At 40.9% G+C, this 27,708-nt stretch overlaps 1 protein-coding gene across 1 annotated transcript; it reads left to right on the top strand.

Annotated features, from left to right (window-relative positions):
* Positions 1-8,931: 8,931 nt before the first annotated feature.
* Tm4sf1 (transmembrane 4 L six family member 1) lies at positions 8,932-16,843 on the top strand. Its single transcript, XM_034499381.2, has 5 exons — positions 8,932-9,481; positions 10,886-10,975; positions 11,063-11,208; positions 14,470-14,650; positions 16,530-16,843. The coding sequence occupies exons 1-5, from the start codon at positions 9,305-9,307 to the stop codon at positions 16,542-16,544; spliced, it is 609 nt and encodes a 202-aa protein (XP_034355272.1). The 5' UTR covers positions 8,932-9,304; the 3' UTR covers positions 16,545-16,843.
* Positions 16,844-27,708: the final 10,865 nt, after the last annotated feature.

Genomic DNA, 27,708 nt, shown 5'->3' with positions numbered 1-27,708 from the left:
CAAACTGCTAAGAACTCGGAAGAAGAAGCACCTGGCACAGATGCTCAACAGGATGTCTTTTCGTTCACAGCTCAATGACATAAGACATGAAAAAAGCTTCTCTGTTGCTAGGGATCCCTGGAAAGTGGTGCTGAAAATCACCATCATTTCTTATTCCTGTAGCATCAGCAACTGAGTGAGCTTACCAACGTGGCAGGGGGACAGATCAATGCCCAGTCTTCTCTCTACAAGCAAGCACAGTATTATATAAGGCTGAAAGACAGATGGGCAGGGGAAGGTAGGGTGAACTTTTAGATCAGGAGGAAAAAAATAAAAGAGAATAGACCTTCCTTATTCCTTTTATGAGCGAGAGGGGGGGGAGAGAGGGAGAGAGGGAGAGAGGGAGAGAGGGAGAGAGGGAGAGAGGGAGAGAGGGAGAGAGGGAGAGAGGGAGAGAGGGAGAGAGGAAGAGAGAGAGGGAGAGAGGGAGGGAGGGAGGGAGGGAGGGAGGGAGGGAGGGAGGGAGAGAGACAGAGAGAGAGAATTATTTTTAGGTTGTCTTTAAACTTGAGATCCTTTGGCCTCATCCTCCAAAATGCCAAAATCACTGGACTGCCCATGTCTGGATGAGGCTTTGTTGCTTACGTCTTATTCTGAATATAGGAGGTGTTTGTGTAGCCATGGAGCCCTTGTTTGTTAAGAGTCTATTGTGCTACAGTAACTAACACCAAGCTACTGGACACCAGCCTTTACTCAAACTTTGAGCTGCCAGGCAGGGTTCAGGTCATTCAGCTCACATCAGTGTTACCTCTTACATAAAAGAGGTCAAATTAACCCTAAAACTGTGGGTCTCAGAAAAGTGAGTTTAAAGGGTGAATGTCTTGAAATTGTGGTTTTGTATTTTAGATAAGAAATCCCTAAGTCTGTCTATCTAAGCCTGTTTCTCATTAGACATGTGAAGCAGTAAAAAATGAATCAAACCTGCAGAAAGAGAATGGCTGCCTGAGTCAGAGATCCAAGGAATAAGAATCCTGTCACTTGCTGGCTGTGTGGCCCTGGCCTGCTTGCTTTGCTCACAAGCTCCAACTTCTCACACCTTACACGGGAAATTAGCTATTGAAGGAGAGGCAGCCACATTAATTCTCCTTCTCCTGCCCTGTGCTCCTCTCCCCTCAGTGCAATGAAACTGGGGAATAATTACCTAAGCCCTGACAGCTACTGACATCCTTCTGAGGGCAAGCCAGATGTAGGGAAGATGTAGGGAAGCAACAGGGAGAGAACCTCACTTTCTGGGGGGGAGAGAACTTGACATCTCACATCACGGTGGGAGAGTTGGGAATCTGATGTCTCTTGGTCCCATTTCACAGGAAGAACCATGTGCTTCTAAATGTGTAGACAGATAATTTAGTTTTAATATTTCAGTTACTTATTTATTCATTTTATATACACAAAATTTATTGAAAATAGTTTTTCCATATATATATTCCATATATATATATTACACATACATACATACATACATACACATATACATCCTGATTACAGTGCCTCTCCTACTCCTCTCAATTCCTCCCCACCTATGTTTTAATCTTTGGCCTTTCTTCTCAACTGGACCTCAGTAGCATTATTTATAAAACTCTAAGTTTGGACTGCCTACATCAGTGCACTTCAGTTCTGGCTGTTCATTAGAATCCCTTGGGGTGGAACTTAAAATATATTTCCTGAGCAGCTTCTGAGACTGGTTCCCTAGAGCCAAGTCAGCACAAGTGGATTTGAAGACCTGACATGTAGAAAGTCAGGCTCACATGCCAGCCTCTAGCTACTGAAAAATCCAAGGGAATGATACTCCAAGGAACAAACAAATCTTTCTTTTTCATTAGTGTCTGTACACAGTCTTTCTCATGCATGTTCTGGAACCCCTATCCAAGCCATCCATTCGGAAGTCAGGCTGTGCAGCCTGTCCCTGGGCAGGGAGAACCACAGGCATGGTTAGAGTTTTCAGTTGTAGCTCAGGAAATGTCTTGTTTGAGAAACACAGCTGAAGCCTTGAGATTCCTCAGCTGGGGGCTGATGTGAGATGCTGTATGACATCTACCAGGTAATCGTGAGGAAGTCGAGAAATAAGAAATTAACACTGGTTTAATCTTGAACCTAGAATTTGAGTTTAACCCATGGATAAAGTGATGTGCAGTCTAAAGAGGGAAAAAGCCAGGGGGCTGTGCATGAGACCACTTCCTACTGCTGCTCCTCAGCTGCTCCTTTGGCTGTGAGTCACAATCACAGTTCCTCCTCCTCCTCCTCCTCCTCCTCCTCCTCCTCCTCCTCCTCCTCCTCCTTCTTCTCCTTCTCCTCCTCCTCCTCCTCCTTCTTCTTCTTCTTTTCCCAGACAGGGTTTCTCTGTGTAACCCTGGCTGTCCTGGAACTTACTCTGTAGACCAGGCTGGCCTCGAACTCAGAACTCAGAAATCTGCCTGTCTCTGCCTCCCAAGTGTGGGGATTAAAGGCGTGTGCCACCACTGCCTGGCACGATCACATTTTCAAATAAAGGAAACTACAGATTACTTACATTAGTGGATGCCAACTCTGGGTAAGCATTAGACTCATCCACTGGGGTGTGCCTCTCCTTTTAGTTTCAGGTATGGTGACTGAGCACAGTGACTCCTGTCATGTGATTGCAGAGCTATAGTTAACTGTGCAGGACTCACAGGTGTGATCTCCGATGCAGTCTTACCCAGTGACATTTGGTTCCCTCAGAAATTACTCTGAGCACCAGTCTCATGACTTGAGGAAAATGTATAGATGTATTCTTTCAGGTGGACTGAAAAAAGAGACCCGAGTTTGATCAGAAAACCAAGGCCTACAGACAGAGAGAACCAAAGATGCAGGAAGGAGAATGACAAAGGTTCTCTTGCTCCCCTTTACCCAAGACCCATGGTTCTATCTGTTATTCTCATCTTAAATTTGAAAATGAATGCTTCTATAGCTAAGGCAGCTGAGCTGGCATTTGTTACTTATAGTCATAAGCTCTAACGAGCATGGTCACTACATATGAGTTATAACACTTGTCATACTCACTTGCCTTCTAAACAAGCAAGGAGCATATATGTAGATAAAATCAGGAGGCAGGAGATCTGTGTATGAATCTTTCTCTAGACTCTCCCAGACATAGAGAAACATAATTCTTATTCTTAAAGGTTACCGAATTCCATTGCCAACCAGCTAAACCACCTTGGGGAAAAATTTGGTTTTTTTTTTTTTTTTTTTTTTTTTTTTTTTTTTTTTTTGTTGTTGTTGTTGTTGTTGTTGTTAACATCTTTAATTATAAGATGGCCAGTGTGGTCTATGAAAGCATTGACAGTCACTCTCTTGAGGCTTCATTCAATATAAAAGGCTGTACTAACATGGCACTTGGTATCGTAGGCATTTTCTGTGGAATTATTCTTGAAAGTATGCACATTAGATGGAGTGGCCAAACAAGCATAAAAGCATATACCACAGGTTTGTGAATGATGAGTAAGACTTAAATGTTTTTAAATTTAAATATGATAATTTTTGAGTCTGGGGAGATAGAAAAGTTGGTAGTGCTTTCAGTCCAAACATAAGGATCTGAGTCTGAATCCGTAGCATCCATGAAGAAGGTAAGGCATGTGCCAGCACACGCCTGTAATCCCATCCCTGGGGAGGCAGAGACAGGAGGATCCTGGAGCTCCCTAGCCTGCTAGTCTAACCAGTTGGTGAAGTTCTGATTCAGTCGGAGATTCTGTATCAGAAACTAAGGTGATTAAAACAATTAAGGAAGAATCTGACCCCAAGCCCCTGACTATTCCCTCTCATCCATATACATGAGCAGGTACATAAACAGGAGAAAGGTCAGCTTTGCTTAGCTTTTCAAGTTAAGTTGACTTTTCTTACAGGCAAACAACCTTAGAACCAAACATTCTCAACTTCAATCTATTTATGTGAACAAATATTTATTCATTTGGCAAATGTTTATTAAGAGTCACTGAAATGCCTGCTGTGTGTCAAGTGTTCTGCCCTTATGGGATGAGCTGAAGGTTCCAAATATCTGGTACCCAGGTCTCAGTTTGGGCTGAAGAAGATACATATTAATACATCACAGTATGGTGTGGGCCACAGGTGGGCACGCTGTGTTTAAAACAAAATCATGAGTAGGCATGGAAGAAGTAAGTTGGTACAATATATACTTGAAGGCATGCTTGAAGAAGTAATGAGTTTAGCCCAGGGAGCACACATAGGATGGACCGGAGAGGAAGAAACAGAACTTTCTTAGAAGGAGCAACATACTAAATTATGGGTTTGAGAGCTTGAGGTCAGTGCTCAAGAGTCTACAGTTCTACACTATAGTAAAAAAAAAAAAAAAAAAAAAAATTCTTCCCAGAGGCACCTGTTCATTGATTCCAGACATGTGCAGGAGCTGGATGTGAGACAGGGATGCTGGGGCGCTAGTATTTAAAAATTAATTAGGAACAATAACAATAAAGAGAAGCAATGATATCAGATTGATGGAGCCCCCGAAAAATAAACAAAACATAAATGAAGTTAAAGCCTCTTGCCTGGAAGAGTGGGTGGCTGAAATTAGTGAGTAAAGAGTAGAGAATGTGAATTGTGCTAAACACCACGCGCCTCAAGCTTTACATACATTGACTCACTGTGTCACATCACGATCCAGGAGATAAAGTTTATCATTTGTCCCAGAGAGGTCTTTTTCATCCTGTCCTTCACCTGACCCCCTTCCCGTTCACAATAATCTTAGATGCGCTGTAGTTCACTCATTAAAAACATGTCTCTCTCACCAATGGATGCTCTTCAATAGCAAGAAAACCCTTTGTTTTCTTTAGCACTGTGTTTCCAGCCACTTTATAGAAAGACATAATGCAAAACACAATAAATACCAGAAATGAAAAGATAACAGAAACCAAGGAACAGATAACTTGAAACAAACTAAGTAGCCAGGTGGTGTCAGGACCATGAAAATTTACCTGAGTAACTAAGAAGGCCTTCAAACTGGGATATTGAGTTCACAGAAGGTACCGAAAGCAGACTAACTACTAGATTTTCATTTTTACAAAGTTTTAAACAGCATGGAAGCCGAGGAACTTACTCAGCAATTAAGAGTGCTGGATACCCTTTCAGCGGACCTGGTTTGATTCTAAGCACCACATGGCTCCTAACACCCACCTGTAACTCCAGCTCCAGGCAGTCTGACACCCTCTTCTATCTCCTCAGGCACTAGGCATGCGCACACACAGAGTGCACAGACATACATGAAGGCAGAACATGCACCAGCTTTAAATAAAACAAACAAACCTTATAAACATACTTTAAAAATAACATTGGTTCCATTGTTTTATGCATTCAAATCCTTAACAGTATTTACTGAGCATTTGTGCTACACCAGCTGTTATGTCAAGCATGGCGACAGCGGTGAACAACACAGAGGTGCCTGCAGTCTGGGAGAGGGGAGTGACAGGAGTGATCACACAGGATAATTTCAGGGGATGATAGTTCTGCGCCAGGTGTGAGATGGAGAATAGTGGTGGTGGAACGAAGCATCAGCAGACAGGTCTTCAGAGAGGCCTCTGGGCAAATTCCATGGGTTTGCATTCCTTTATTCAACATCTGAGCTTCCAGATTACATATTTGAAATCTGTAATATTCATGTTTCATATGTATGAAATATATATGTATTTACATACTTGTCTACATATATGTATTCCATATATATGGAATATGGAATATATATTTTCCATATATATGTATATATATGTATATGTATATATATACATATATATATATGTGTGTGTGTGTATGAGGGATAAGACTCAAGCTTGAACATGAAATTCACTTATCATTTTGTGTGTACACCTAGCACAATATACATGGGTTAAAGCTAATTTTAGCAGTAAATATTATCAATACATCTTTAGTTTGGTGGGTTTTATTTTATTTTATTTATTTTTGTCATAGTTGGGGGTCAACTTAGTGACTATGTTACGACCTTCCACATGCTGGGCAAGCACCCAAAAGCCCATCCCCAGGCCCTACGCCAGTGTTTTCATGGGACTCCACTATATGGAATGAAATATGGGAATTTTCCACATGTGCTGTCACTTCAATGCTGAGAAGACGTTGGACTTTGGAGCATTCTGTCTGGATTTTAGATTTTCACACCAGGGAAGTTCAACTCGCACATGAGTAGAAGCCTACACAATGATGCTCTAAGAGAAGATGACGATCAGAAACAGAGATGGAGTTAGAGATAGGACCAGCACCAAGAGTTGTGAACTAAGACCAGAAAGGCTCTGTGGAGGTGGCAATTGTGCATATCAAACAGTTTTGTGGCCAAAAGGAAGGTGTCAATTATCGCCCAACTAAGATCTGGTTAGTAACATGGCCACATGGTTAAGAAATTGTCCCCCAAAAGCATACTTTCAAGTTTTAAGCCAGAACCTAAACTGAGGTTAGGTGATCATCGCAGAGTGGAAGCATAGGACACTGAAGGAGAAAGACCGGGCATGATGGCATTCGTCTGAGACATCTGTTCTCAAAAGGCTGAGGGCAGAGAATCACAAGTTCTTGGCTACCCTGTGCCCTTCACTTAGTCATTCCAAAAGGACAAGTTTGTCAGCTCATCTGAAAATACCTTACACCAAATCTTTGCAACAGGCCCTGGTGGAGCAGCTTATGTTCCATGGTGTATGGGCATAAAGAAGATCCCCAGAGAGCATCAGACATGAGTGATACTTTATCTGAGGTTTTGGTTCCTAAACTTGAAAGAACAAAAAAATTCATGTAGGGTGTTTGCCATGCCCTGCCTAAAACTTTCTATTCGTTATGCTGAGGGTGGGTTCTAAGTCATGGAGAAAGGATCTACTAATTAGCTTCAATTAAAGCTTATGAATCTCTAGAAATAATGAAAAAGTGATTGATTATATACTGGGGTACAAGGACATTGCTTTTTTCTTTCTCTTCTTTTTCTTTCTTTCTTTCTTTCTTTCTTTCTTTCTTTCTTTCTTTCTTTCTTTCTTTCTTTCAGGAGAGAATCCCTATCACAGCAACACACTCACAGACTTGATAAATCTAAACCATTGGTCCAGGCACTTTTCTAGTGTAGTTGTGTAGACTAGGGGACAGTCCTGGAAGGTAAATGACTTGCCTCAGCCCACAAAGCTGGAAGGAAGAGAACTCTGTGTCTTACTTCATATTTTCTGAAATATCCAAACCCCACAATCAATCCTCTTTGCACTGCTGATCACAGGCATGGGAGAGAGAGAAGACAACAGAGGATTTAAGAACCAGGGTTGAGGGGGCAAAGTTCTCAAATGGATACTTTCCCCCATTTTGATGTCCCATCTACTGATGGGACAGATCAGTAGAACAGAAGATTATAATGAAAACACTCCAACTAGGTGTAACTGGGTTTATAAGGGCAGAATACCACCTGGCACAATATACCACTTAGAGAGATACATTATGATAATAGTTTATCACAGAGAAGTGAGATTTAATCAATATACTCTGAACAGGAACAAATAACATTGTCCAATGACCCCATACTCATCTTCAGTGTACTGAGGTGAGCTTTATATTTAGAGAAAGAACTGGAGCAGGAGGTAAGAGTGATGTTTCTGCAAGTGTTCGGAAGGGTCCTTATCACTTGAGAGAACAAGCTGGCTCTTTGGAGATTATTACTAGGGCTCCAGGCATAGCTTTCCATTATGAATAATTTCCCTCATCTGGAGGTCGGTCTGTTCTATCGGCCTCTGCTGTTTCTACAATCCAAGATGACCAAAGACCAGAGACCATGAGATGCCTTTTGGAAGCCTAGAAGATTGATAGTAAGGTACCCAGTCTTTCACCTTGTGCTTGTCTCCTTGAAAGAGAATGAGATAGACTGGGTACCAGCAGTTTCTAGAGAGACAGGTGTTGAGTGGTTTACCTATCAGCATGTGCAGGTAAATAGGGGACCCAACGTAAAGGAGAGGAATGCAAGATGAAGGTAAAGATGGCAGGTTCCAGTCTGCTTCCATTAACCTTGTAGGCAAAGCAAGGAGTGGATGGATGGCTTTTAGGAAAATGGGTTTCTAAGTGCTTTTCTATTTTTTTTTTTTTTCAAAGATTCCAGTCATTTGCCTATATTGCCCTTTCAGCCTTATCAGCTATGGGATGCCATCTACTGGACTCACAATCCAGCACAGAGACCACATACTCTGTTGTTAGAAGTGTGCTGGTGACAGAGTGAGGCTTCTATGGGGACTAAATCTGCACACACCCGGATGGTTCCGGTTTTCTGGCATTTACATTAATTTATTTCTTCAGTCCAGTTGGCATTGTGACCTCATCATTTATTGTTAGTCTCCTCAGTGTTTAGTGGCTAGATTGTATCCTATTCTATAGCTTTGTTATCCCACTGATCTAAGCTGGAGTCTCTGGGTTCGTCAGCCTTTCTCGGCTTCCTTATTTGACCTACCAAGGAAGGGCAAATGAGTCCCCCCTCTTCCATCTTCCACCTATGCCCTCCTCCTACTTTGCTGGCACTGCTTTGCTACACAGCATTAGTCAGGAATGTCTGAGCTGTTGTGTTGTTGGATACCATCTCGCTCAGAGGCAGATGCCCTCGGCAGCGCTGACCCAGGGAAACCAGCTATGGGATCTGTCCTGCCTAGCTAGCCGCAGGCAGAGGAAAGGAAGCCACTCTGTAATTTTCCCAGCAGCCTCCTTAAATCTCTGGGTGACAGCTTAGACACGTTGCCTTGAACAGACACGGAAATGAGCTCAGAGCTTAGGAAACTTGCCCCAGGTCACAAATTAAATTGGTGTCAATGTAGAAGTGAACACAGCCTCAAACTGGAAACGGTCCAAAAGGCTGCAAGAGAAAGATCATAGCTCTTTCCAAGGCTCGAAGCGTTCGTCTCTAAGCAGTTACTGGAAGACTGTGCCAGACTTCCCCTTCATCTTTATCCTGTGAGGAAGCGGCATAGTGGATTAGTCATTTTCTCTCTTACAGGTGACTGAGGATGTTTCTCACGTCCTACTACTGGTTTCGTTGTCCCAAGGATTTCATTTGAAGGGCGGGGCACTCCTTCACTTCCCTCCACCCCAACCGGAGACTGAAGTCTGGACCAATGAAAGCGTAGAACCTCATTTACTGGCACTAAGAACGGGCACTATTTAAGTGGTAGCAAGAATGGGCTGTGAATCGCGTCGGCTTTCTCCACAAAGGGAAACGCTGTCATCTTATCTGTAGCATCACTGAGCTGAAGAGAGGGAACAGAGGAAAGTCTGCAGGACTCCTGGTGCCACTATGAGCTATGTAAAGTGTGCAAAATACATCGGATACTGTCTGGTGTGGGCTGCTGTCTTCTGCATCGTAGCTAATGCTTTGCTCTACTTTCCTAATGGGGAAACAAAGTATGCTACCGAGGACAACCTCAGCCGCTTTGTGGGCTACTTTGCTGGCATTGTAGGCGGAGGCCTGCTGGTAAGTCACTCAGAACTATTATCACTAAAACATCCTCTCCTCTCAAATGGCAGAGTGCATTCTTCTCACGCAAAGTTTTCTTTAATGCCCATCAGTAAAAACTGGATTTTGTCGTTGTTGCTCTGCTCTCTCTTCGAAAGCAGAATATTCTAAGGTTGTGTTAAAGTTTTGCTGACCCTATTAGATGTTGCTTTAGTAAAATCTTTTACCTTAGAGAGAACGCTCTTTTCTCAGAAGCTTTTACTTTACAGCTTGAAAAATGCTCACTTTTCAAGGAGACTTGAGAGACTATCGAGTTTCTGAGTGCTGGAGCAGCGCTCACTCCTCATTGGAGCTGAAGAAAGTTGTCTGGGCTCCGAGACAACAGTTTGGGGTCTAAATTACTCTCTGTTGCTTACTTTCAGGCATCTATGACATGGGAAAACATAGGGAGTGAACTGGTATTTCCTAATAACTGTAAGCGGTCTCCTGAGGTTGGAGTCAGAAGCAGGCTAGCATCTCAGTCTAGTGGTGGAATGTGTTGATTTATTCTCCCTCCCCCTACAGACTGTTTTTAGTTGAAGTTGAGAAGAATTTACTTGATACAATGGGAGGTGAAAGTATTAGTTTCAATCTGCACACAGATGGAATACAGACACGTTTGATTTTTCCCTCTTAAACTGCTAGACTTAAGAACTGCAAAGAGAAACTTTAAGGAATTGTTACTGTCACAGAGAATACTATTTTTTTTTTTTTTTTGCCAACTAAAATTAAGACATTTAAACCTAATGGACTCCTTGTGGCACGGCATGGGAAATGTGCTTTGAACGGGAGCATCACTATGGTTCATGTTCCCATAATCAGTGCAAATGCAATGATATACATGAGCACAGTCACTGTTTAACATATACTTAGCATCCACTCTGCTTTGTTGCTTTTGGCCTTAAACTTCAAGTAGCTCATTCTCACGTGAAGAGCATCATTGCTGAGTTGGAATGGTGCCTTTGTATCTTCAAAGAAACAGATCATATTGTTTTTTTTTTTATGAAAAATGTTTATCTATTCTATCTACTCAAAATATTTCAGGCATTCCACTCAAGATTTGATCTTCTATGTTTGATAGGGGCGGGGATCACATTTAAAGACAGATTTCACATTTAACAGTGCCGATGGCTTCCATATAATACGTTAATATTTGTGGCAAATGTTCACCTTCACAGGTTGCTATTTCACATTCTGTGTGCTCACCCACTGTACATGGAAACAAGCAAGTGTAATACTTTCATCTCTTCTCAGGCCTTTACATCATTCATAATATTTGGCTAATCTAATCAGCAGACATAAATATATTTTACAGAAATGCCTGACCCCACCCATAGGAAATCGGGCAAGGCAATGACTTGATTCTGTTTGTCTTCTGAGCAGATGCTCCTACCAGCATGTGTGTTCATTGGGCTGGAGGAAGAGGACTGCTGTGGGTGCTGCGGCTTTGTAAACTATGGCAAGGGATGCTCGGTAAGTCTCCCGGGGCTGCATCTCAGTGAACACGCTTTAGTCCTGACACAGGATGGAGGCTCAATTCTTTTTATTTCCTTTCCGTAGATGCTTTTTTATGTGCTGGCTGCTCTGATTGGACTCATGGGATCTGGCTACTGTGTCATTGTGGCATCGCTGGGTTTGGCAGAGGGACCAAAGTGCATCGATGCCAACGGAGTATGGAACTACACCTTTGCCAGCACTGAGGGACAGTATGTAATTGTTCTTTACCTAGTAACACATTCTTAAGCACAACACTTAAAACTAACTTATCTATCTATTCACCCATCCAGTATTTCCTTACTCCAAATCATGCAGTATGTAAGGATAGATGGGCAGTCATCAACCTGGGGAAACTCTAACTACTATTGAATATAGTCACTGATCTTGTTCTTACAACAACACTATGGAGATGCTCCCATGATTACTTTTGTTTTACAAATGAGAAAAGGAGGCAGGCAAAGATGAAGTGACTTATCCAAGGTCTCATTGCTAGAAAGTACTAGTGAACCTTTGAATCCAGGCTGTCCGCCTGCCTCATAGAGTTTATTCTCAGACAGTATGTGCTGTAAACCCCAATGGCACTCAGGTCAAGTGCAGCACATTTTACTAGTTCATAGGACAGTATTCAAAATCTAGAACAAACAATGATCCCACCTTATACTTGCATATTCTGAAGTGTGTATAACACACGCACCCTTGATTTAAGTTACCAGGAAACAGAGCAAAGGTCTTACCCACTACTCCAGCTTCAATGTGGTTAAGAAAGGCCCATTGTCTTATGTTGAGATTTTCTGTTTTTTAATCAGTTATGACAAAAGGTGCAGAATCAGAAAAGCTGGTGGAAACTAGTATCTATGGTGACGAATGAGTATAGATTGTCCTTTCCCGACTTGCCTTCTTTAAAAGAAAAGATAATTGTGTGTGAGTATGAGAACATATGTCAGTGGAGGGTCTCACAGAGTTCAGAATAAGGTGTCAGGTATCCTGGAGCTGGAGTTACCAGTGGTTGTGTGTTGCCTGATGTTGGTGCCAGGAACTGAGTTAGTGTCCTGTGCACACACTCTTAGCAACCGACTACCTTCTCAGACATGATTCAGCTTTTAAGTTTGAATTTCGGAAGGTCCATTTTTTTAAGACACAGAAATGAAAACAAAGATAAAAAATGACTATAGATTATCCTTTATATTATGAGTAATATTATTCCTCATAAATTTTGTAACAAGGATGTGGGGGAGAGAGATGGAGAGAAAGAGAGAGAGAGAGAGAGAGAGAGAGAGAGAGAGAGAGAGAGAGAGAGAGGTTAATATTTCCTTAATGAGATAAAATACTTGAATTAGCCTTGGGTCTGATCTCAGCTTCTCACTCACTCTCTAAGAACAGGAAGACATGAACTCATTTTCCTGTCTCTCAGTGACTTCATCTAGAGAATAGCAGTTGTCATGAGCATTAACGAGGTGATGCATGTGAAACGGTCATGTGATGGATGACACATTGTGAGCAGTACCAGTGTTAGCTTAGGAGGAACATGAAAGAATGGTAGTCTCTGAAGAAAAACAATGCTCACTGGAGTTGGAGTCTTAATGGCTCCCGTTGTCATCATCTTTGCTCAGAACATAATGTGCTCATAGAAAATGATCCCAGGTGCGCACAGGGTTATGTCCATTACTAAAATAATGTAAGAGCTATTCATATATCCCTCCCATTACTCAATTATGCTTCTCAAAAAAAAAAAAAAAAAACCAAACCCTTTTTTTTCTAGATCATTCTTTATTCAAATCTGTTTAGGGATCTCAACAGGTAGAGTAACAATTCCAAGCTACTGATTAAATTTTCAGTAGTTAAATAGAGCCAAAGAAAATTTTGACTCTGTATGACCTGAATAACAGCTTTTGTTTTTACTGACAAGCAGAAACACAGGGCCAGAATGCCATATTTTTGTTTTGTTTTGTTTTGTTTTTTTTAGGGGTGGAGTGGCGGTGGTAAGTTTTGTTTTAAATCAACAAGTTGGATCTCTTATTGGCTCAGTGTGCTGTTCCAATGTTAGATGTCTGGTTTCAAGCTGGGGCAGGAAGAAGTGATAAAAAATTGTACCAGGCCTCTTTAGGGGGTTAAGTTACTCCTTGATGTTCCCACATGGTTGAATCTGACTTCAGTGTGAATCCAAATACTACTCTGTGGGGTAGCAAGGGCTGACATTCTAAGAAAGGGAGCCAAGGCATGCATATCTATCTATCTATCTATCTATCTATCTATCTATCTATCTATCTATCTATCTATCTATCTATCTGCTATGTGCACATACACACACACACACACACACAAGAAATTTCTCATTTTGTTACATATAAAGTCACATACGACCTTAGCATGGCCTGGTGTGATTTTTAACAAGGCGAGTTTGTGTTGTAATTTATCATTCTGTAATTTTTAAACACACATCATGTTCCGGATTCTGTGCTGGTGACTGGCTGGAAGAAGGCCCTGACTCTCTGACAGCATGGAACTTAGCCTTGAGGAGTGGGTTCAAACAGGTCTTCTCTCCTGAAGGGTTTTTTTTTTTGGGCAGCCTTTCACTTTGTTCCCCTGATCAGCATACTTGGCCTCCGTGTTCTCAATCCATGTTCTGCTAGGAAAGAATGTTCCATATGGCCCAGCTCTACCTCAATTTTGCACTCACGCAGCAGATCAGTAATCTTAGTCTAATAACTGAATAAAAGGTGTTTTTCATTGCTACAGAGGCATGGGCATAACGCCCTAAAGTAAACAGGCTAAACTCAGATCCTTCTACTTTCTACTGTGAATTAACTTTTTGCTTAAAAATTAAAAAAAAAAATTATAGCAACAAATTTCATTTGAAAGTAAAAGCCTCTTGAGTTTTAACTTGGCAGAATTTGGATACTTTTCAAAAAAGGAAAGTATTTGATATCTTAATGAAATGAAAATTAACATCCTGAAGTTTAAAATATAATATAAAATATATTTTCTAAATAAATAATTTACTCAATATCTTGCTCATAGACAACTATAAGCAATGGTAAACCTGGGTAATAATAGAAATATGCTTTATAAGTTTACCACCCCAACCTGAATTGTTTTCATTTTTTCATATTTACTTTTAGTTCACAGCCATATGATACACGACATGGTTTTAAACATGATGCAAATATACCTTTGCTTTTCTTTCTCACAGAAAGTCATATGTCTTTTAAAGAGTATAAAAATCTCTCACGTGAGAATTTTTTTAACCACAGAATCCTAGATTAGTGTCAAAATTTGTGTTTTAATTTAATGTTTATCTTTGGGATAATCTTTGGGCTTAAACCTTCCATTTGTTGGAATGGCATATCTAGCACATACTGTCGTGTTAATTCTGAATGTTTCTGAATAAAAACCTCCCAACAATAAAAGTAAGTTATGAGATATCCCCTTAAACTGTGGTGGTGTGTCTGAAGTTCCTCTTCTGTCCACAGGTACCTTCTGGATTCCTCTATGTGGTCCAAGTGCTATGAGCCCAAGCATATTGTGGAGTGGCATGTGACTCTATTTTCTATCCTCTTGACTTTCTCTGCGATTGAATTCATCTTGTGTCTCATTCAAGTGATAAATGGAGTGCTTGGAGGCACATGCGGCTATTGCTGCTCTCGCCAGCAGGTGAGAATTTGTGTGACTGTACTGAGGTCTAGCCCCGTAGTGGCAACAAGGCTCCATTCTTCTCCTTAAAGGCAAAACCAGGCACAGACAACCGGCCAGAACCTATTCTCACTATACAGGGAGGCATTTCTTACACTCAATTTTGGAGTACTGAGGTTCACTGACGGAGTCATCTTGGTTTGCAGATGGCTCTGTGGCCACAGGGACACTTGCCTATAGACACAGTATCTCTTTCAAGTTAAATTCCTCGTGTGTTTCACTCACCCAGCTCTGGTTACAGATATGAGTGTCAAGATGCTTGCCTTCATTTTTCTAAGTACGAATAAATAATACCCAACACTGACTCCCTAAGATGTAGCACTAAACTCACTTCCCATTCACATGCCCTACTCGAGCATTGAACAAGACCTCTAAGATCACTTACTCAGGCAGCAGACTTCAATTCTTCAGTTATTTTATGCCCAAGCCCTTCCTTTTAACCTTGGTGCAGTACTCCCTGTCCTATTTGATTCCCTGTAATTGTTTCCTAATAAGGAATAACAAAAATGCCTTTCCCTTATGCAGTAAGCATCCAGTACAATTATTAGCCTTTGAATGTCCGTCTGAAAGAAACTTTCTATGTGAAAGAAAACCAGGAAGCTCTCATTTCCTGTGGATAGGACTTAGGAATAAAATATTCACTTGTTTGTAACAGAGAAAGTTATATTTTCTTTTTTATTGAAATTAGTTTTTCTGTCTCCCTAAGTCACATATTATTGAAGAGATGGGGAGTTAAAATCAGGTCCATTTTGGGAAGTTGCTGTTTTATGTCTTATTCTTTAAAACAAGATGAAGTAAACTTAATTCACTTATATTTTCTATTTCATTTATCTCCTAATTCAATATCTTTTGATTTTCCTTGAAAATAAGGCAAAACAGAACAACTCCCACCCCCTAAAAATATCCAAAAATAATAAAAACAAACAAATAAAACCTAATAGAAACCAAAAGTCAGTGCTACTGGGAAACTCTTTGCTATAAATATATGGGAAATTTCTATTCATTTTGAGAGGAAGTTAGAATTTATTTCTAGCTTTATCTATCAGGCAAATTCACAAGATTAAGAATTTCTTTGGGATCCTGCCAAATTTCCAGGAAAACAGCCTAGTGGGAAAACTTTAGTATGACATTGTTTTTTTTTTAAGGCAACTGAGTGGAAGGAGAGCAGAATAAGACCTTTGGAATTGATTCCTAAATGCAAACCTATGCTCTCCCTTGAAACTCAGAGAAAGCACAGAATAAAGTCAGCTACTGCTGGACTTTGGTGCTGGGGCATTTGGGGCACAGGAATAAGGAGTCTGTAGACAAAAATTGGTTCTGTGTTTTGTGAGGAGAGATAACTTCCTGAGTTGGAGGCAAGCACGTGGTTCTGTCATCAGAGTCACTGTAGAAAGTGCTTCTTCTTAACATTTAGAAAGATCTATTACTTTTGTTTGCAAGACAAAAGGTGCTCTCACAGGACAGGGGATTTAGTACAGGAGAGCTGACTCCTAACTTGGTAGCATTTGATTTGAAAGGTTAACTTCAGTAACCCCACACCAGTGGGAAATTCCCACAGCATTATTTTAAATTATTCCCCCAACACAAACACACTACAAGCCAATTCTGTGTCAGTATCCGGAAGTTTCCATGAACACTTTCTATAAATTTTCCTGGGGAAGTAAATGGGTCTGGTTTGTTTAGGAAACATCTTGTGAGCCTTGTCTGATCCCTAATGCTGTGGCTGGCCTAGTTTTGATTTAAAAACAAAATTATTCAGTTTTATGTTTGCTTTGAATAAGACTGTGCATTGCGTGTTGACACTGGTAATAAGCTAATGCAAATTTTACTTTCTTTACAGCAATATAACTGCTAAAAAAAGAACACAAGACAGAACCGCGTGCTTCCTGTATTTCACTGTAATTTGTATATTTTACCTGTGTTGTGAGACTTTGCACCTTGTGTCATATCCCACCCTTTCTGCTTTTATAAGGAAATGTGCTGACATCATGGTATGATGTCAGTGTTTACATTCATAAAACAAACTTTGTTTTGAAGAACGAGGCAGCAGACCCCACTCACTCAGAAGGGATTTTACAGACTTAATGACTGTTCTCAGCATAGCTGAGATAAACTCTTCAATGTTTGAGATAAAAATCATATCTAACTATTGTCCATACGTGCATTTGTTCTTTTAATAAAAGATCTCTGGTTTCTTTTTTAAGACCAAGAAGGACCAAAAAAAAAAAAAAAAAAAAACCCTGAAAAGATTTTACTGTTTATATGCTGTTTTCCTTTTGTACGTGAACAAATCTCTAAGAGACCCTCTGAAGTGAGAGAAAAGCACTTGCCTGGATTTGGAAATCTCATTGCAAAAGCGCTAGCCCAAGTGTGGGAGAGGAAAGATGTGAAACTGACAGCAGCTGTGAACACTACTCAAGGCTGAAGTTTTCTAGTGTGTAGAAAGCTTCTTGTCCTTCAAAGACAAAGACTGTTTCTGTAAAGTGGAAGGTCAGTGTATTTAGACAAGAAGGAAAATGAGAAATGAAATAAAGCAGTTGATCACCATGGTGGGGAAATGGGAGAGGTAGAACAGGGTCAGGAAACTCACAAGGGAATGCTTCCAGAACTTGCTGTTGAGCATAAAATTAAGTATTTGCTACCATTCAGCTGTGGTTTTAGTTTTATGTCTGAAGTGACACCCTATCTCATCAGGCAATTTATCGGAGTCATGTAGAGAGGACTTCTTTCTAACACTTAGAAAGATCTATTACCTTTTCTGGAAGACAAAAGACGTTTTCAGAATATGGGCTTTTGCGTCTGGAGATCTGGTTTCTAACTTAATAGAATTTGATTTGAAAGGTTACACACAGTGAATACACCCAGTAGGACAAGGTGACGGCATTGTCCACAGCTTCTGGTTTTCTCTCCCTGTCTGTGGTCTGTGGTCTACAGGTTGGGTGGCATCTATGTCAAGGGCTTGCTTTCCTCTTTCCTGCTTTTTTCTTTTCTGCTTTCCCTGCCTTATTCTCTCTTCTTCCTTTTCTATCAACAGATAACCATGACCATGCTATCCCTCGAGGCTATCAAATCGGCTAGATATTTTTCTTTCTGCTGGGTGCCCCAATAATCAAAGTTGTAGGTAAGGTAGCATGTTTTTCTCTCTTAGTGCACAAATTATACCTTGTTATGTATGTATGTATGTATGTATGTATGTATGTATGTATGTATGTAAAAGGATCCCTTAACCTACTGCTTGGCAGAACTACTTATAGGGAACTACTTATAGGGAGATAGAACTGTGTATTTGCTCACGGTTTCAGAGCTTTCAGTCTGGGGTCACCAGCTGCACTGATAATAAGCCTGTGGTAAAGCAGACATCACTGAGGTAAGAGCATAGATCACTTCATGGTAGATAGGAAGCAGGTAGAGCAAGGTACTGTGGGCCAGATGTAACCTTCAGATGTATGTCCTCCCACAACTTACTTCCTCCAATTGAGTCCCACTTCTAAGGTTTCCACTACCTCCTAAAACCATTCAAGGACCAACTGTTAAATAAACACTTCCAGATAATAATGATTAGGATTTTATACAGAGGGATTGACTTTGGTTGTTTATTGTCCTGGATAACAGACAAGAGAGTTAATAAAGGGTTTTGCTTGCTATTGGACAGGCTTACTCTTCCTTTAGGCAAGAGACCTGCTGTGCTGCCTGACCCAAAGTTCTAACATCTTTGTGCTATGATCCCTCTGGCAATCTGGTGAAACCTGGAGACTTTTTATAATAATACCTATAAGCACATAAAATAAAATAAAATATATATACATAAGAAGTAAATCAACACACTGGAATATTTTATCACAGAAATTAGAAGTGGGACTAGAGAGATAGCTCAGTGGTTAAGAACACTGATTGCTCTTCCAGAAAACCCAGTTTTGAGTTTAGCACTCAAACTGCAGCTCACAACCATCTGTAACACCAGTGTCAGTGGATCCAATGCCTTTTTCTGGCTCCACAGACATCACCTACATGTGGTACAGTGACATACATCCAGGTAAACATTCTTCCACATAAATAAAATGAAAAACAAGTCAAAATTATGTAGTAGTTGTTTTGATAGTCTACTTTGTTGCTTCACATCTGAAGATAAGGCAGACAATTAATTGTCCATGTATTCTAGCTGTAGCCTCATGAGTAAAGCAATTTACTATACTTTTGAAAGAGGATTTCGGTTAAACTGATATTTTTGAGGTACCAAGAGCAATTCAGTGTGATATAAAAACATACACAAATACTCTGGATGAAAATGGGACATTAGTTTAAATACTACTTTGGTTTATTGCATGTAGTCATAATGAAAGGAAATGCAGTTAACATTTTGGTTAAAGGTTGGTACAAAGTAATGCTACTATCAATTTTCTACTAAAGTGTGGTCCCATTCTACAAACATCTACCCATGAGCCTATCAGTAACTCTTGGGCACTGGGTTAAAAATCTCTGCAATACAAAATTCAAAAAGAATCTTATAAGATAAAGATTAGAAGCTGTGTGTAACTTAATGAAGAAAAAGGGTCTGGGTAACAAAAATATAAACTTTATTTCTATCAGGGGTGAGTGTACAAAGACATAGCTACACCCAAGCAAACTGATCTAATCTTTTACGGCTCTCAATGCAAGGTAATTTGGAGTTTGTGGCTTTAGTGCAGAAAAGAATTTCAGGACTAACCAGCATAAAGAACTAGTGACTTTATTAAAGAAATTTTAATATAAGCTTTAACCTAAGGTTTAGGAGAAAGAACCACTTTGAAAGAAAAAACATATGCAAGTGTCACTGTGAGCTTCTCAAGAGTGTCAAATGGTAAGACAAACCCAAGAGTGGGAATGGGTTTCCCAAGACAGCATAGAAACAAATTATCAAGATTAGTCATACATATCTTTTCAGTGGCTTTCCAATTACCTCTTAAAAACTTTCTAAAGAAACTAGTTCTTAAACCTAGGACAATGGAAACTCCCAGAAATCTATGAGGGAGACCCTAGCTAAGACTCCTAGTAATGAGGGATATGGAGCCTGAATTGGCCATCTCCTGTAACCAGGCAAGACTTCCAGTGGAGGGACTGGGACACCAACCCAGCTAAAAAAACTTTTTAAAGATATTCTGCTATCCTTGCAGATAGGAGCCTAGCATAACTGGCATCAGAGAGGCTTCACTCAGAAACAGAGGAAATCTGTTGCAGTGACCCACAGCCGAACATTAAGTGGAGCTTGAGGAATCCTGTAGAAGAGTGGGAGGAAAGATTAAAGGAGCCAGGTGGGTCAAGGACACCACAAGAAAACCTACAGCATCAACTAACCTGGGTCCATGAGGACTCATATAGACTGAACTACCAACCAGAGAGCATGCATGGGACAGACCTAGGCCCTCTGTACAACTGTGCAGTTCGGTCTTCAAGTGGCACTACTAAAGCAGGAGCAGTGGCTATCTCTGACTACAGTGCCTGTCTTTGGATACCTTTCCACTAACTAGACTTCCTTGTCTAACCTCAATAGAAGTGGATGCACCTACTCTTGCCAAAGACTTGTAGTCTTGCAATACCAAGGCTAGTTGATATTCACGGGACATCTCCCTGTTTTTGAGGAGAAGGGGAGGTAGGGTGGATGGGAGAGGGGAGATGAGAGTTGGAGGCTGGGAAGAGGAAGGGGAAGCTGTGATCAAGATGTTAAAGGAAATAGATAACTTAATTAAAAACCAGAGCTGTTCAAGTGATAGCTCATGCTGGCAAGGATGTGGAGCAAGGGGAACACCCCTCCATTGCTAGTGGGAATGCAAACTTGTACAATCATGTTGGAAATCAACTTGACAGTTTCTCAAAAAACTGGAAATAGTTCTACCTCAAGACCCAGCTGTACCACTGCTAGGCATATACCCAAAAGATGTTCTACCATCCCACAAAGACACTTGCTCAACTATGTTCATGGCAACTATATTTGTAATAGCCAGAAACTGGAAACAAACTAAATGACCCTTAACTGAAGAATGGGTAAAGAAAATGTGGGACATCTACACAATGAAACACTATTCAGCTATTAAAAACAAAGATATCATGGATTTTGCAGGCAAATGGATGGATGTTGAGAATATCATCCTGAGTGAACTAACACAGCCTCAAAAGGACATGCATGGTATGTACTCACTTATAAGTGGATATTAACCATAAAATGCAGTAATACCCATACTATACTCCACAGACCCAAAGAAGGTAAACAGGAAGGAAGACCCAAGCAAAGATGCTTGAATCTCACTTAGAAGGTGGAATAAAATAGTCATAAACGGCAGGTGGAGGGAAGGAACTGGGGATGCACAAGGGGATGGAGAGGGGAATGGAGGTTCAGTATCAGATGTGGAGAGGCACTGGAGAGAAGACCATAAAAATGAATGGACATCTGCAACTGATGGGTGGGGAGGTGGGGAACATCTCCAGGGTGAGACAGAGACTTGGGATAAAGGAGGTGTCAAGAATCAATGGGGTTGTCCTTAGCTATGAGGCACAGTATTGACAATATGAAACCTGGAGAGGCCACCTCCTGTATCCAGGCAGGAACCCCAATGGAGCAATAGGGACAATAACCCACTCACTAAACTTTCAACCCCAAGTTTATCCTGTCTGCAAGAAATGCAGGGATGGGGGTTGAAACAGAGAGGAAATGGCCAATCAATAACTGGCTCAACTTGACACCCATCCCATGGGAAATCACCAACCCCTGACACTATTAATGATACTGTTATGCTTGCAGACAGCAATCTAGCATGATTGTCCTCTGAGAGGCTCCACCCAGAAGCTGATTGAGACAGATGCAGACACCCACTGCCAAACAGTGAATGGAGCTTGGGGACTCTTATGGAAGAACAGGAGGAAGGGTTGCAGCCTTTAAGGGGTTAGGATCTCCACAGAAAGACTAACAGAATCAATTAACCTGGACCTGTGGAGCTCTCAAAAACTGAACCACTACACAAAGAACATACATGGGTTAGACTTAGGCCTCCCTGTACATATGTAGCAGATGTGCAGCTTGGTCTTCATGTGAGTCCTAAACAACTGGAGCGGGAGCTATTTCAAAAGCTGTTGCCTGTTTGTGGGATATATTCTAGAGGGGTTGCCTTCTCTGGCCTCAGTGGGAGAGGATGTGCCTAGCCCCATAGAGACTTGATGTGCCAGGGTGGGGAATACTCAAAGGAATCCCCACCTGCTCAGAGGAGAAGGGGAAGGGGGAAGAAGGGAAAGATTGTGGGAGGGAGTGATCAGGAGGGGAGCAGTGGGCAGGATGTAAAGTGAATAAGTAATGATAATGATAACAACAACAATAACCAGAGCTGTATTTTTCCTTTTTTTTTTTATAAGAGAATGATAAACTGTATCCAGAGACACCTGTGATGGAATTGTAATCTAACATGATTAAAACAAGAAGCTCTTAGAACTACACAGTGGGTTTAGTGCATTTCCTTTCCGTGTAGATTGGTTTTTGATGAGATTCCTAGAAACATGCAGGTTTAAACATGCAAAGGCAAAAAAAAAAAAAAGACCCTGAGCAGTTGTCATCTGTTTTAGTTGGGATTTCTACTGTAGTGAAAAGACACCATGACCTCTGTAACTTATAAATGAAGGTATTGATTTGGAGCTTGCTAACAGGTTCAGGGGTTTGGTCTGTTGTTTTCCTGGTAGGAGGCATCCTACACACTGGCAGACATGGCGATGGTAAGGTCAGTGGCACTGGGCCTGACTTTAGCACTGGAAACCTCAAAGCCCACTCAACTCTCCATGATACACTTTCTTTAACAAGATGACATCTACTCCAATAAGGCCACATCTCCTAATAGTGACACTCTTTATAGGGGCCATTTTCATTCAAACTACCTTATTTTACGTCTTGGCCCCATAGGCTTATAGCTGTATCATAAAGCAGAAATGCATTCAGTCCAACTTCAAAAATCCCCATAGTCTATAACAGTCTCAACCCTGCTTAAAAGTTCCAAGTCCAAAGTTTCATGGAAATCTCTTGAATCCTACTATAATCACTGTAATCCTTTATAAAAATCAAAACTAAAAAGCAGATCATATGCTTCCAACATACAATGGGACAGGCTATACATCACAGTCTATACATTATTACCAAACGGAGAAAAGGGAGCATAGGAAAGAAATACTGGACCAAAGCAAGACTAAAAGCCAGCTGGGAAAATTCTAAGCTCTGCTACTCCATGTGTATTGTCAAAATACTTTTCAGATCCCCAACTCCTTTCAGCTTTGTTGACTGCTACGCATGCCTTTCTTTTAGGCTGGGGGGCTGAGTTCATTCCCAGTTAACAACTCTCCTTAGTAGGTATCCCATGGCTCCGTCATTTCCAATATCTTGGGATCTCTAAGCTAATCCAGACTTCAAGCTTCATACAATGAACTTTCTGGGCTTCCATGCAGGGACACTTCTGCCACACAGTTGACCTCAGTGTCTTTCCTAATCTCAGAGGGAGATTTTATGACCCTTTTCTTCTATCCTTGACTTTAAAGCCAGACCCACACTGCTGAAACTCCCAAGCTCTTTGCTTGCTGGGGCTGGAACTTGGTCCCTCATTCAAATACAACTTTACCAGCTTTCTAGTTTTGATGGTTTTCTTCACTGCCTAAGCTTGGCTGTCCTGGAACTGTTCTGTAGACCAGACTGGCCTTGAACTCTGAAATCCAAAGGACTCTGCTTCCAGAGTGTTGGGATTTAAGGCAGGCAATACCATAGCCCTAACCTTTTCTTCAATTCCTTTTCACTAGTTGGCTGCTTGTCTGGGTGAGGTCTTACCCTGAGGTCACCACTTTCTTTATTCCATTTAGCAGGAGGCTTTTCTTTGTTTGTGTCTTTGAATACAGGGTTTATCTTCTTTGTACTCCCAGCTGACCCCTTTCTCCTTGAACCATATGTATATTTTGTATTTTTCCTTTTTTAGCTTGCACATTTTCATTATAGATTTACATAAGACTGACCACTAATAAACCACAGGACACAGTCCACACTAGGCTGTTTTGAAATCTCTACAAATGCAATCAATCCAAAACTCTTTAATTTAAAGCAGCCACATTCAGATTACCCTCAGCACCTTTGTCTTCCACATTTCTACTAGGATGGCCCATTAATTCCCACTTACATTGTTAAACTGCTCTTCTAATCCAATGTTTCAAAGTCCACACTCCTCTAAACAAGAACATGGCCAGGCCTATCACAGTAATACCCTAGTCCCTGGCACCAACTTCTGTCTTAATTAGGGTTTTATTGTTGTGATGAGACAGCATGGTCACAGCAAGTTTTCTAAAGGAAGGCATTTACTTGGGGCTTGATCACAGGTTCAGAAGTTTAGTCCATTGTCATCATGGTTCCCAGGACAGCACAGGCAGACATAGTTGCTGGAGATTGGCAGGCAGCAGGAAGAGAAAGTGATACTGGACCTGGCTTGGTCATTTGCAACCTCAAAGCCCACCTCCAGTGCCACACTTCTTCCAACATGACCACACTTACTCCCAGAAGGGCATACCTTTAATAGTGCTACTACATAGGAGTGTATGCGGACCATTTTCATTCAAACCTCCACAGTATCATGCTGAAATTCCTACTTCTCCCCAAGGTGAGGAGATCCTTTCCTTTCTCACAACCCCACAGTTTTCCATTTTAGCTTATTCAGAGAGAAAGAACAGATAAGCTTCAGAGAAACACTGAAAATCTAGGGCCATTTGGAAAAACAGGGTGTGAGGGGCCAGAAGGGACATGGTTATAAATGGCTGTAGATCTGAGAGAGGCTGGAAGCCAAAACTGAAGTTTCTAGGTTTTTGTTTCCGGAGACAAAAAACTGTTCCAAGGTTAAAGTAAGATAGCACGAACAGAGATGCTGTATTAAGAACAGTTATGGCTGGTGACCAAAAAAAAGGTATGGGCTCAAAAGTTCTGGGTTATAGATCTCAAGATCCTTCCAACTCCATTCTCTTTTGGAAAACTTCTAAAATTGCAAATTTTATTTTACTTTCCAAATTATAAAAATATAAGCATGTAAAAAATGGAGTTCTGCCAATTCAAGAGTGATTGAGCACGGAGAAAACAATCCACAATGGCTCCATCCCAGTACTTTTAGTTGTATGTACGCAGCTTGGGATTGTTCCACACAATGGAAAAGCCTATATTTAGATATTCGAAATTTGGGAAAACAATTCAAAATAAGAGTAGCTCACTCCGGGTAGAACAGAGTGTGTACATTTTGACAAGCACTAAAAGAAGATGTGGTTCGATAAGCTTTACCCTTTCTATTAAGTTCAATTTAATAGTATATTAGAAATATAGTATGCTGTTCTGGGCAAAACGTACATTACTAGCTTTAAAACTAAGTGATAAAAATTGTTTTTGTAATATAAGAACATATATTCTTCTAATATAAGAACATAAGAATGTAGGCATAGCTTAAGGCCACTTAAAATTGCAAAGACTTAAAATTCAACAACAACAACAAAACCCAGTGATACATTTCCCCCCCTCAGGAGTTAAGTCATAAGTTTAATGAGTTTATCATGGGCATATTTTCTTAATTTTCTGTTTAAAGAGATAATGTATGAGGCATGTAACAGAAACATGTTTTAATAAACATCTATTTACTCAATGTCACATGAGTCAGAAAATTAGCTTTCTTAAGGTTAAATAGCAGGTAATACAGATGGCAGTGTTGAGACCCATACTCTGCCTCAACGCTTTGGGGCTAAGTGCTCTGGTCAAGAGAGAGAGTGGGGCTGCAGGGGAAGGGACGCGAAGAATGGAGACAAGACAGAGGTTCTGATCAAGTCTCAAGTCTCGTTTATTGAAGGGAAATCTGAGGTATTTATATGCTTTTGCCACGTGCCTTGCAGGTGTTGATATGACATAAGCCTTACAGGCATCTATAGCGTGGATAGCACGTGCACTGTGTGCCTTGCAGGCTTGGATACCATGTGCACCTTACAGGCATGTATGGCCTGGATAGCACGTGGACAGCACGTGAACTGCATGCCTTGCAGGCATGGCTACCACGTGTGCCTTGCAGCTGGGGGCAATAAACAGCAACACAAAATATGTGGGGTATCAGAGTGTGCTTCAGCTGTTGTAGGCTATTGAAAACCAAATCTCTTATCAGGGTATATGGTTCCAGATGGCTGCAAAGATAATCTAGCCGCTTTCTGCTAAAAATCGGCTCCCAACATGGCAGTACAGAACACAAAGTGGAGGGAAGAGGGTGGGTACCAGGGAGACTTTGAACTTAAGTTTATGTGGAAGTCTTAGAAGTTAAGTGTGTCTCAGAAAGAAATGGCGTTCGTTGGCTTCTATTTTTCTGTTAGATTCCACCACAAAGTTAGGTATATTGCTGACATTTTACTCCTGCCAGTCCAATGCCCCGCCCTTTCCAGGCCTTCCACATAGTCCTGCCTCCTTCTATATTTGTATGCAGTGCAGTCTCACCACACCTCAGAACTCAGCTGCTCCCACACTGAACGACGCCAGGCCTTCCACTCTCATGCTTGTGGCTCTCTGTCTCCCTTATCTTAGTTGTCCATATTTAAGTGATTCAAAGTTTCCCTTCATTTGTAAATTCTTTAATGATAGACATTGTTATTGCTGAGAGGAAACAACTCTCACAAGTCACCCCACAGCCTTGTTAAGGCCTGTTTATAGCCAGTACACTCTAGGGCTGAAATAGTTGAGCCATCTATATTTGTCTAGAAGTCCCCTTGGGAGATTGTGTCAAAATAGTTTCTAATTATCTGGCAACACAAAAATAATAAAAAACTATTGTAGATTCTGATTGCTTGAAGAGTGGGCACAGCCACTGAGTATTTGTTTTTTGTTTTATTTATTTATTTTTTTTACACAAAATCACAGATGCCAGTCTACATGAAAAACGTTTCCTGAAGTAAAATCTAAGCAGATCACTACGTGTTGCCCTTATCGTTTCTTCTTCCTGTAGGAGAGGTTTCTGATAACATTTCCAACACCTCTTTCTGTGCAGAGAACTATGGGGCTTAGTGCATCTTCTCAGAATGGCTGCTTGGTGACACTCATCAATGGTCCACAATGTGTACATCTGCATTCATTTGGTATATTTACTTTGAGAAATTTGGTTTTAGAAAAACCATCAAGAATGCTCACAGTAGTTCAGTTTTCAGAGGTTATCATAAGCCCACAGCCTTGTGTTTTAGTGTTCCCAGCTGGTGGGACTACTTGAGGAATCTATGGATCCTTTAGGAAGTGAGACCTGGCTAATAACAGTGGGCTCCTGAGGGGTGAGTCTTTGAAGGTTTTAACCAAGGCCCTGGTCTAAGCCTCTTTCTCTGCTTCCTGCCCCAGTGTGATGAAATAGTGTCTGTCTCATGTTCCCACCACTTCACTGGAATGCCTTCCTGGCCAAAACAAACAGAACCTTCTGTAGCTCTGTGCAAGACTGTGTCCTTTTTTCCTTAAGCAGTTCCTGTAGGGTATGTTTTATTACCAAGACAAAACTAATGCTGTCTGATAGCAAAGAATTGCTTTGATTAAATGGAACCAGAATGGTGTGATCAAGAGGACCTACTAAGTCAGAATAAGTAATATAGACCAAATAGCCATTAAAAAGTTTAAAAACAGTGGTGTAGAGATAGCTCAGTGGTTAAAAGCAGTGGTTGTTCTTCCTAGAGGACTCAGGTTCAATTCCCAGCACCCACATGGCAGCTCACACTGTCTGTAACTCCAGTTCCAAGGGATCTGACATCTTCACACAGACATATATGTAGGCAAAACCACAAATGTACACTATGTGCACAGAATCTGAATATGTTAAATGATTTTAATCAACTTTCAGGTGTTGGGTTTTTTTTTTTGTCCTGATTTATTTGAGTTACTCACTCTTTCTGAAGTTCTACAAGAAATACACATTGCTTTTTAAGGAAGAAATAAAAAACAAGAATAGAAAGATGCATACTAAAATCTTTCAGAAACCTATCTACAGTCCTTA

The sequence above is a fragment of the Arvicanthis niloticus genome, chromosome 4, assembly GCF_011762505.2.
Source record: "Arvicanthis niloticus isolate mArvNil1 chromosome 4, mArvNil1.pat.X, whole genome shotgun sequence".
In the NCBI taxonomy this organism is placed as follows: Eukaryota; Metazoa; Chordata; class Mammalia; order Rodentia; family Muridae; genus Arvicanthis; species Arvicanthis niloticus.
The sequence above is the reverse complement of the archived record's forward strand: the minus strand, read 5'-3'. Positions and strand labels throughout refer to the sequence as shown.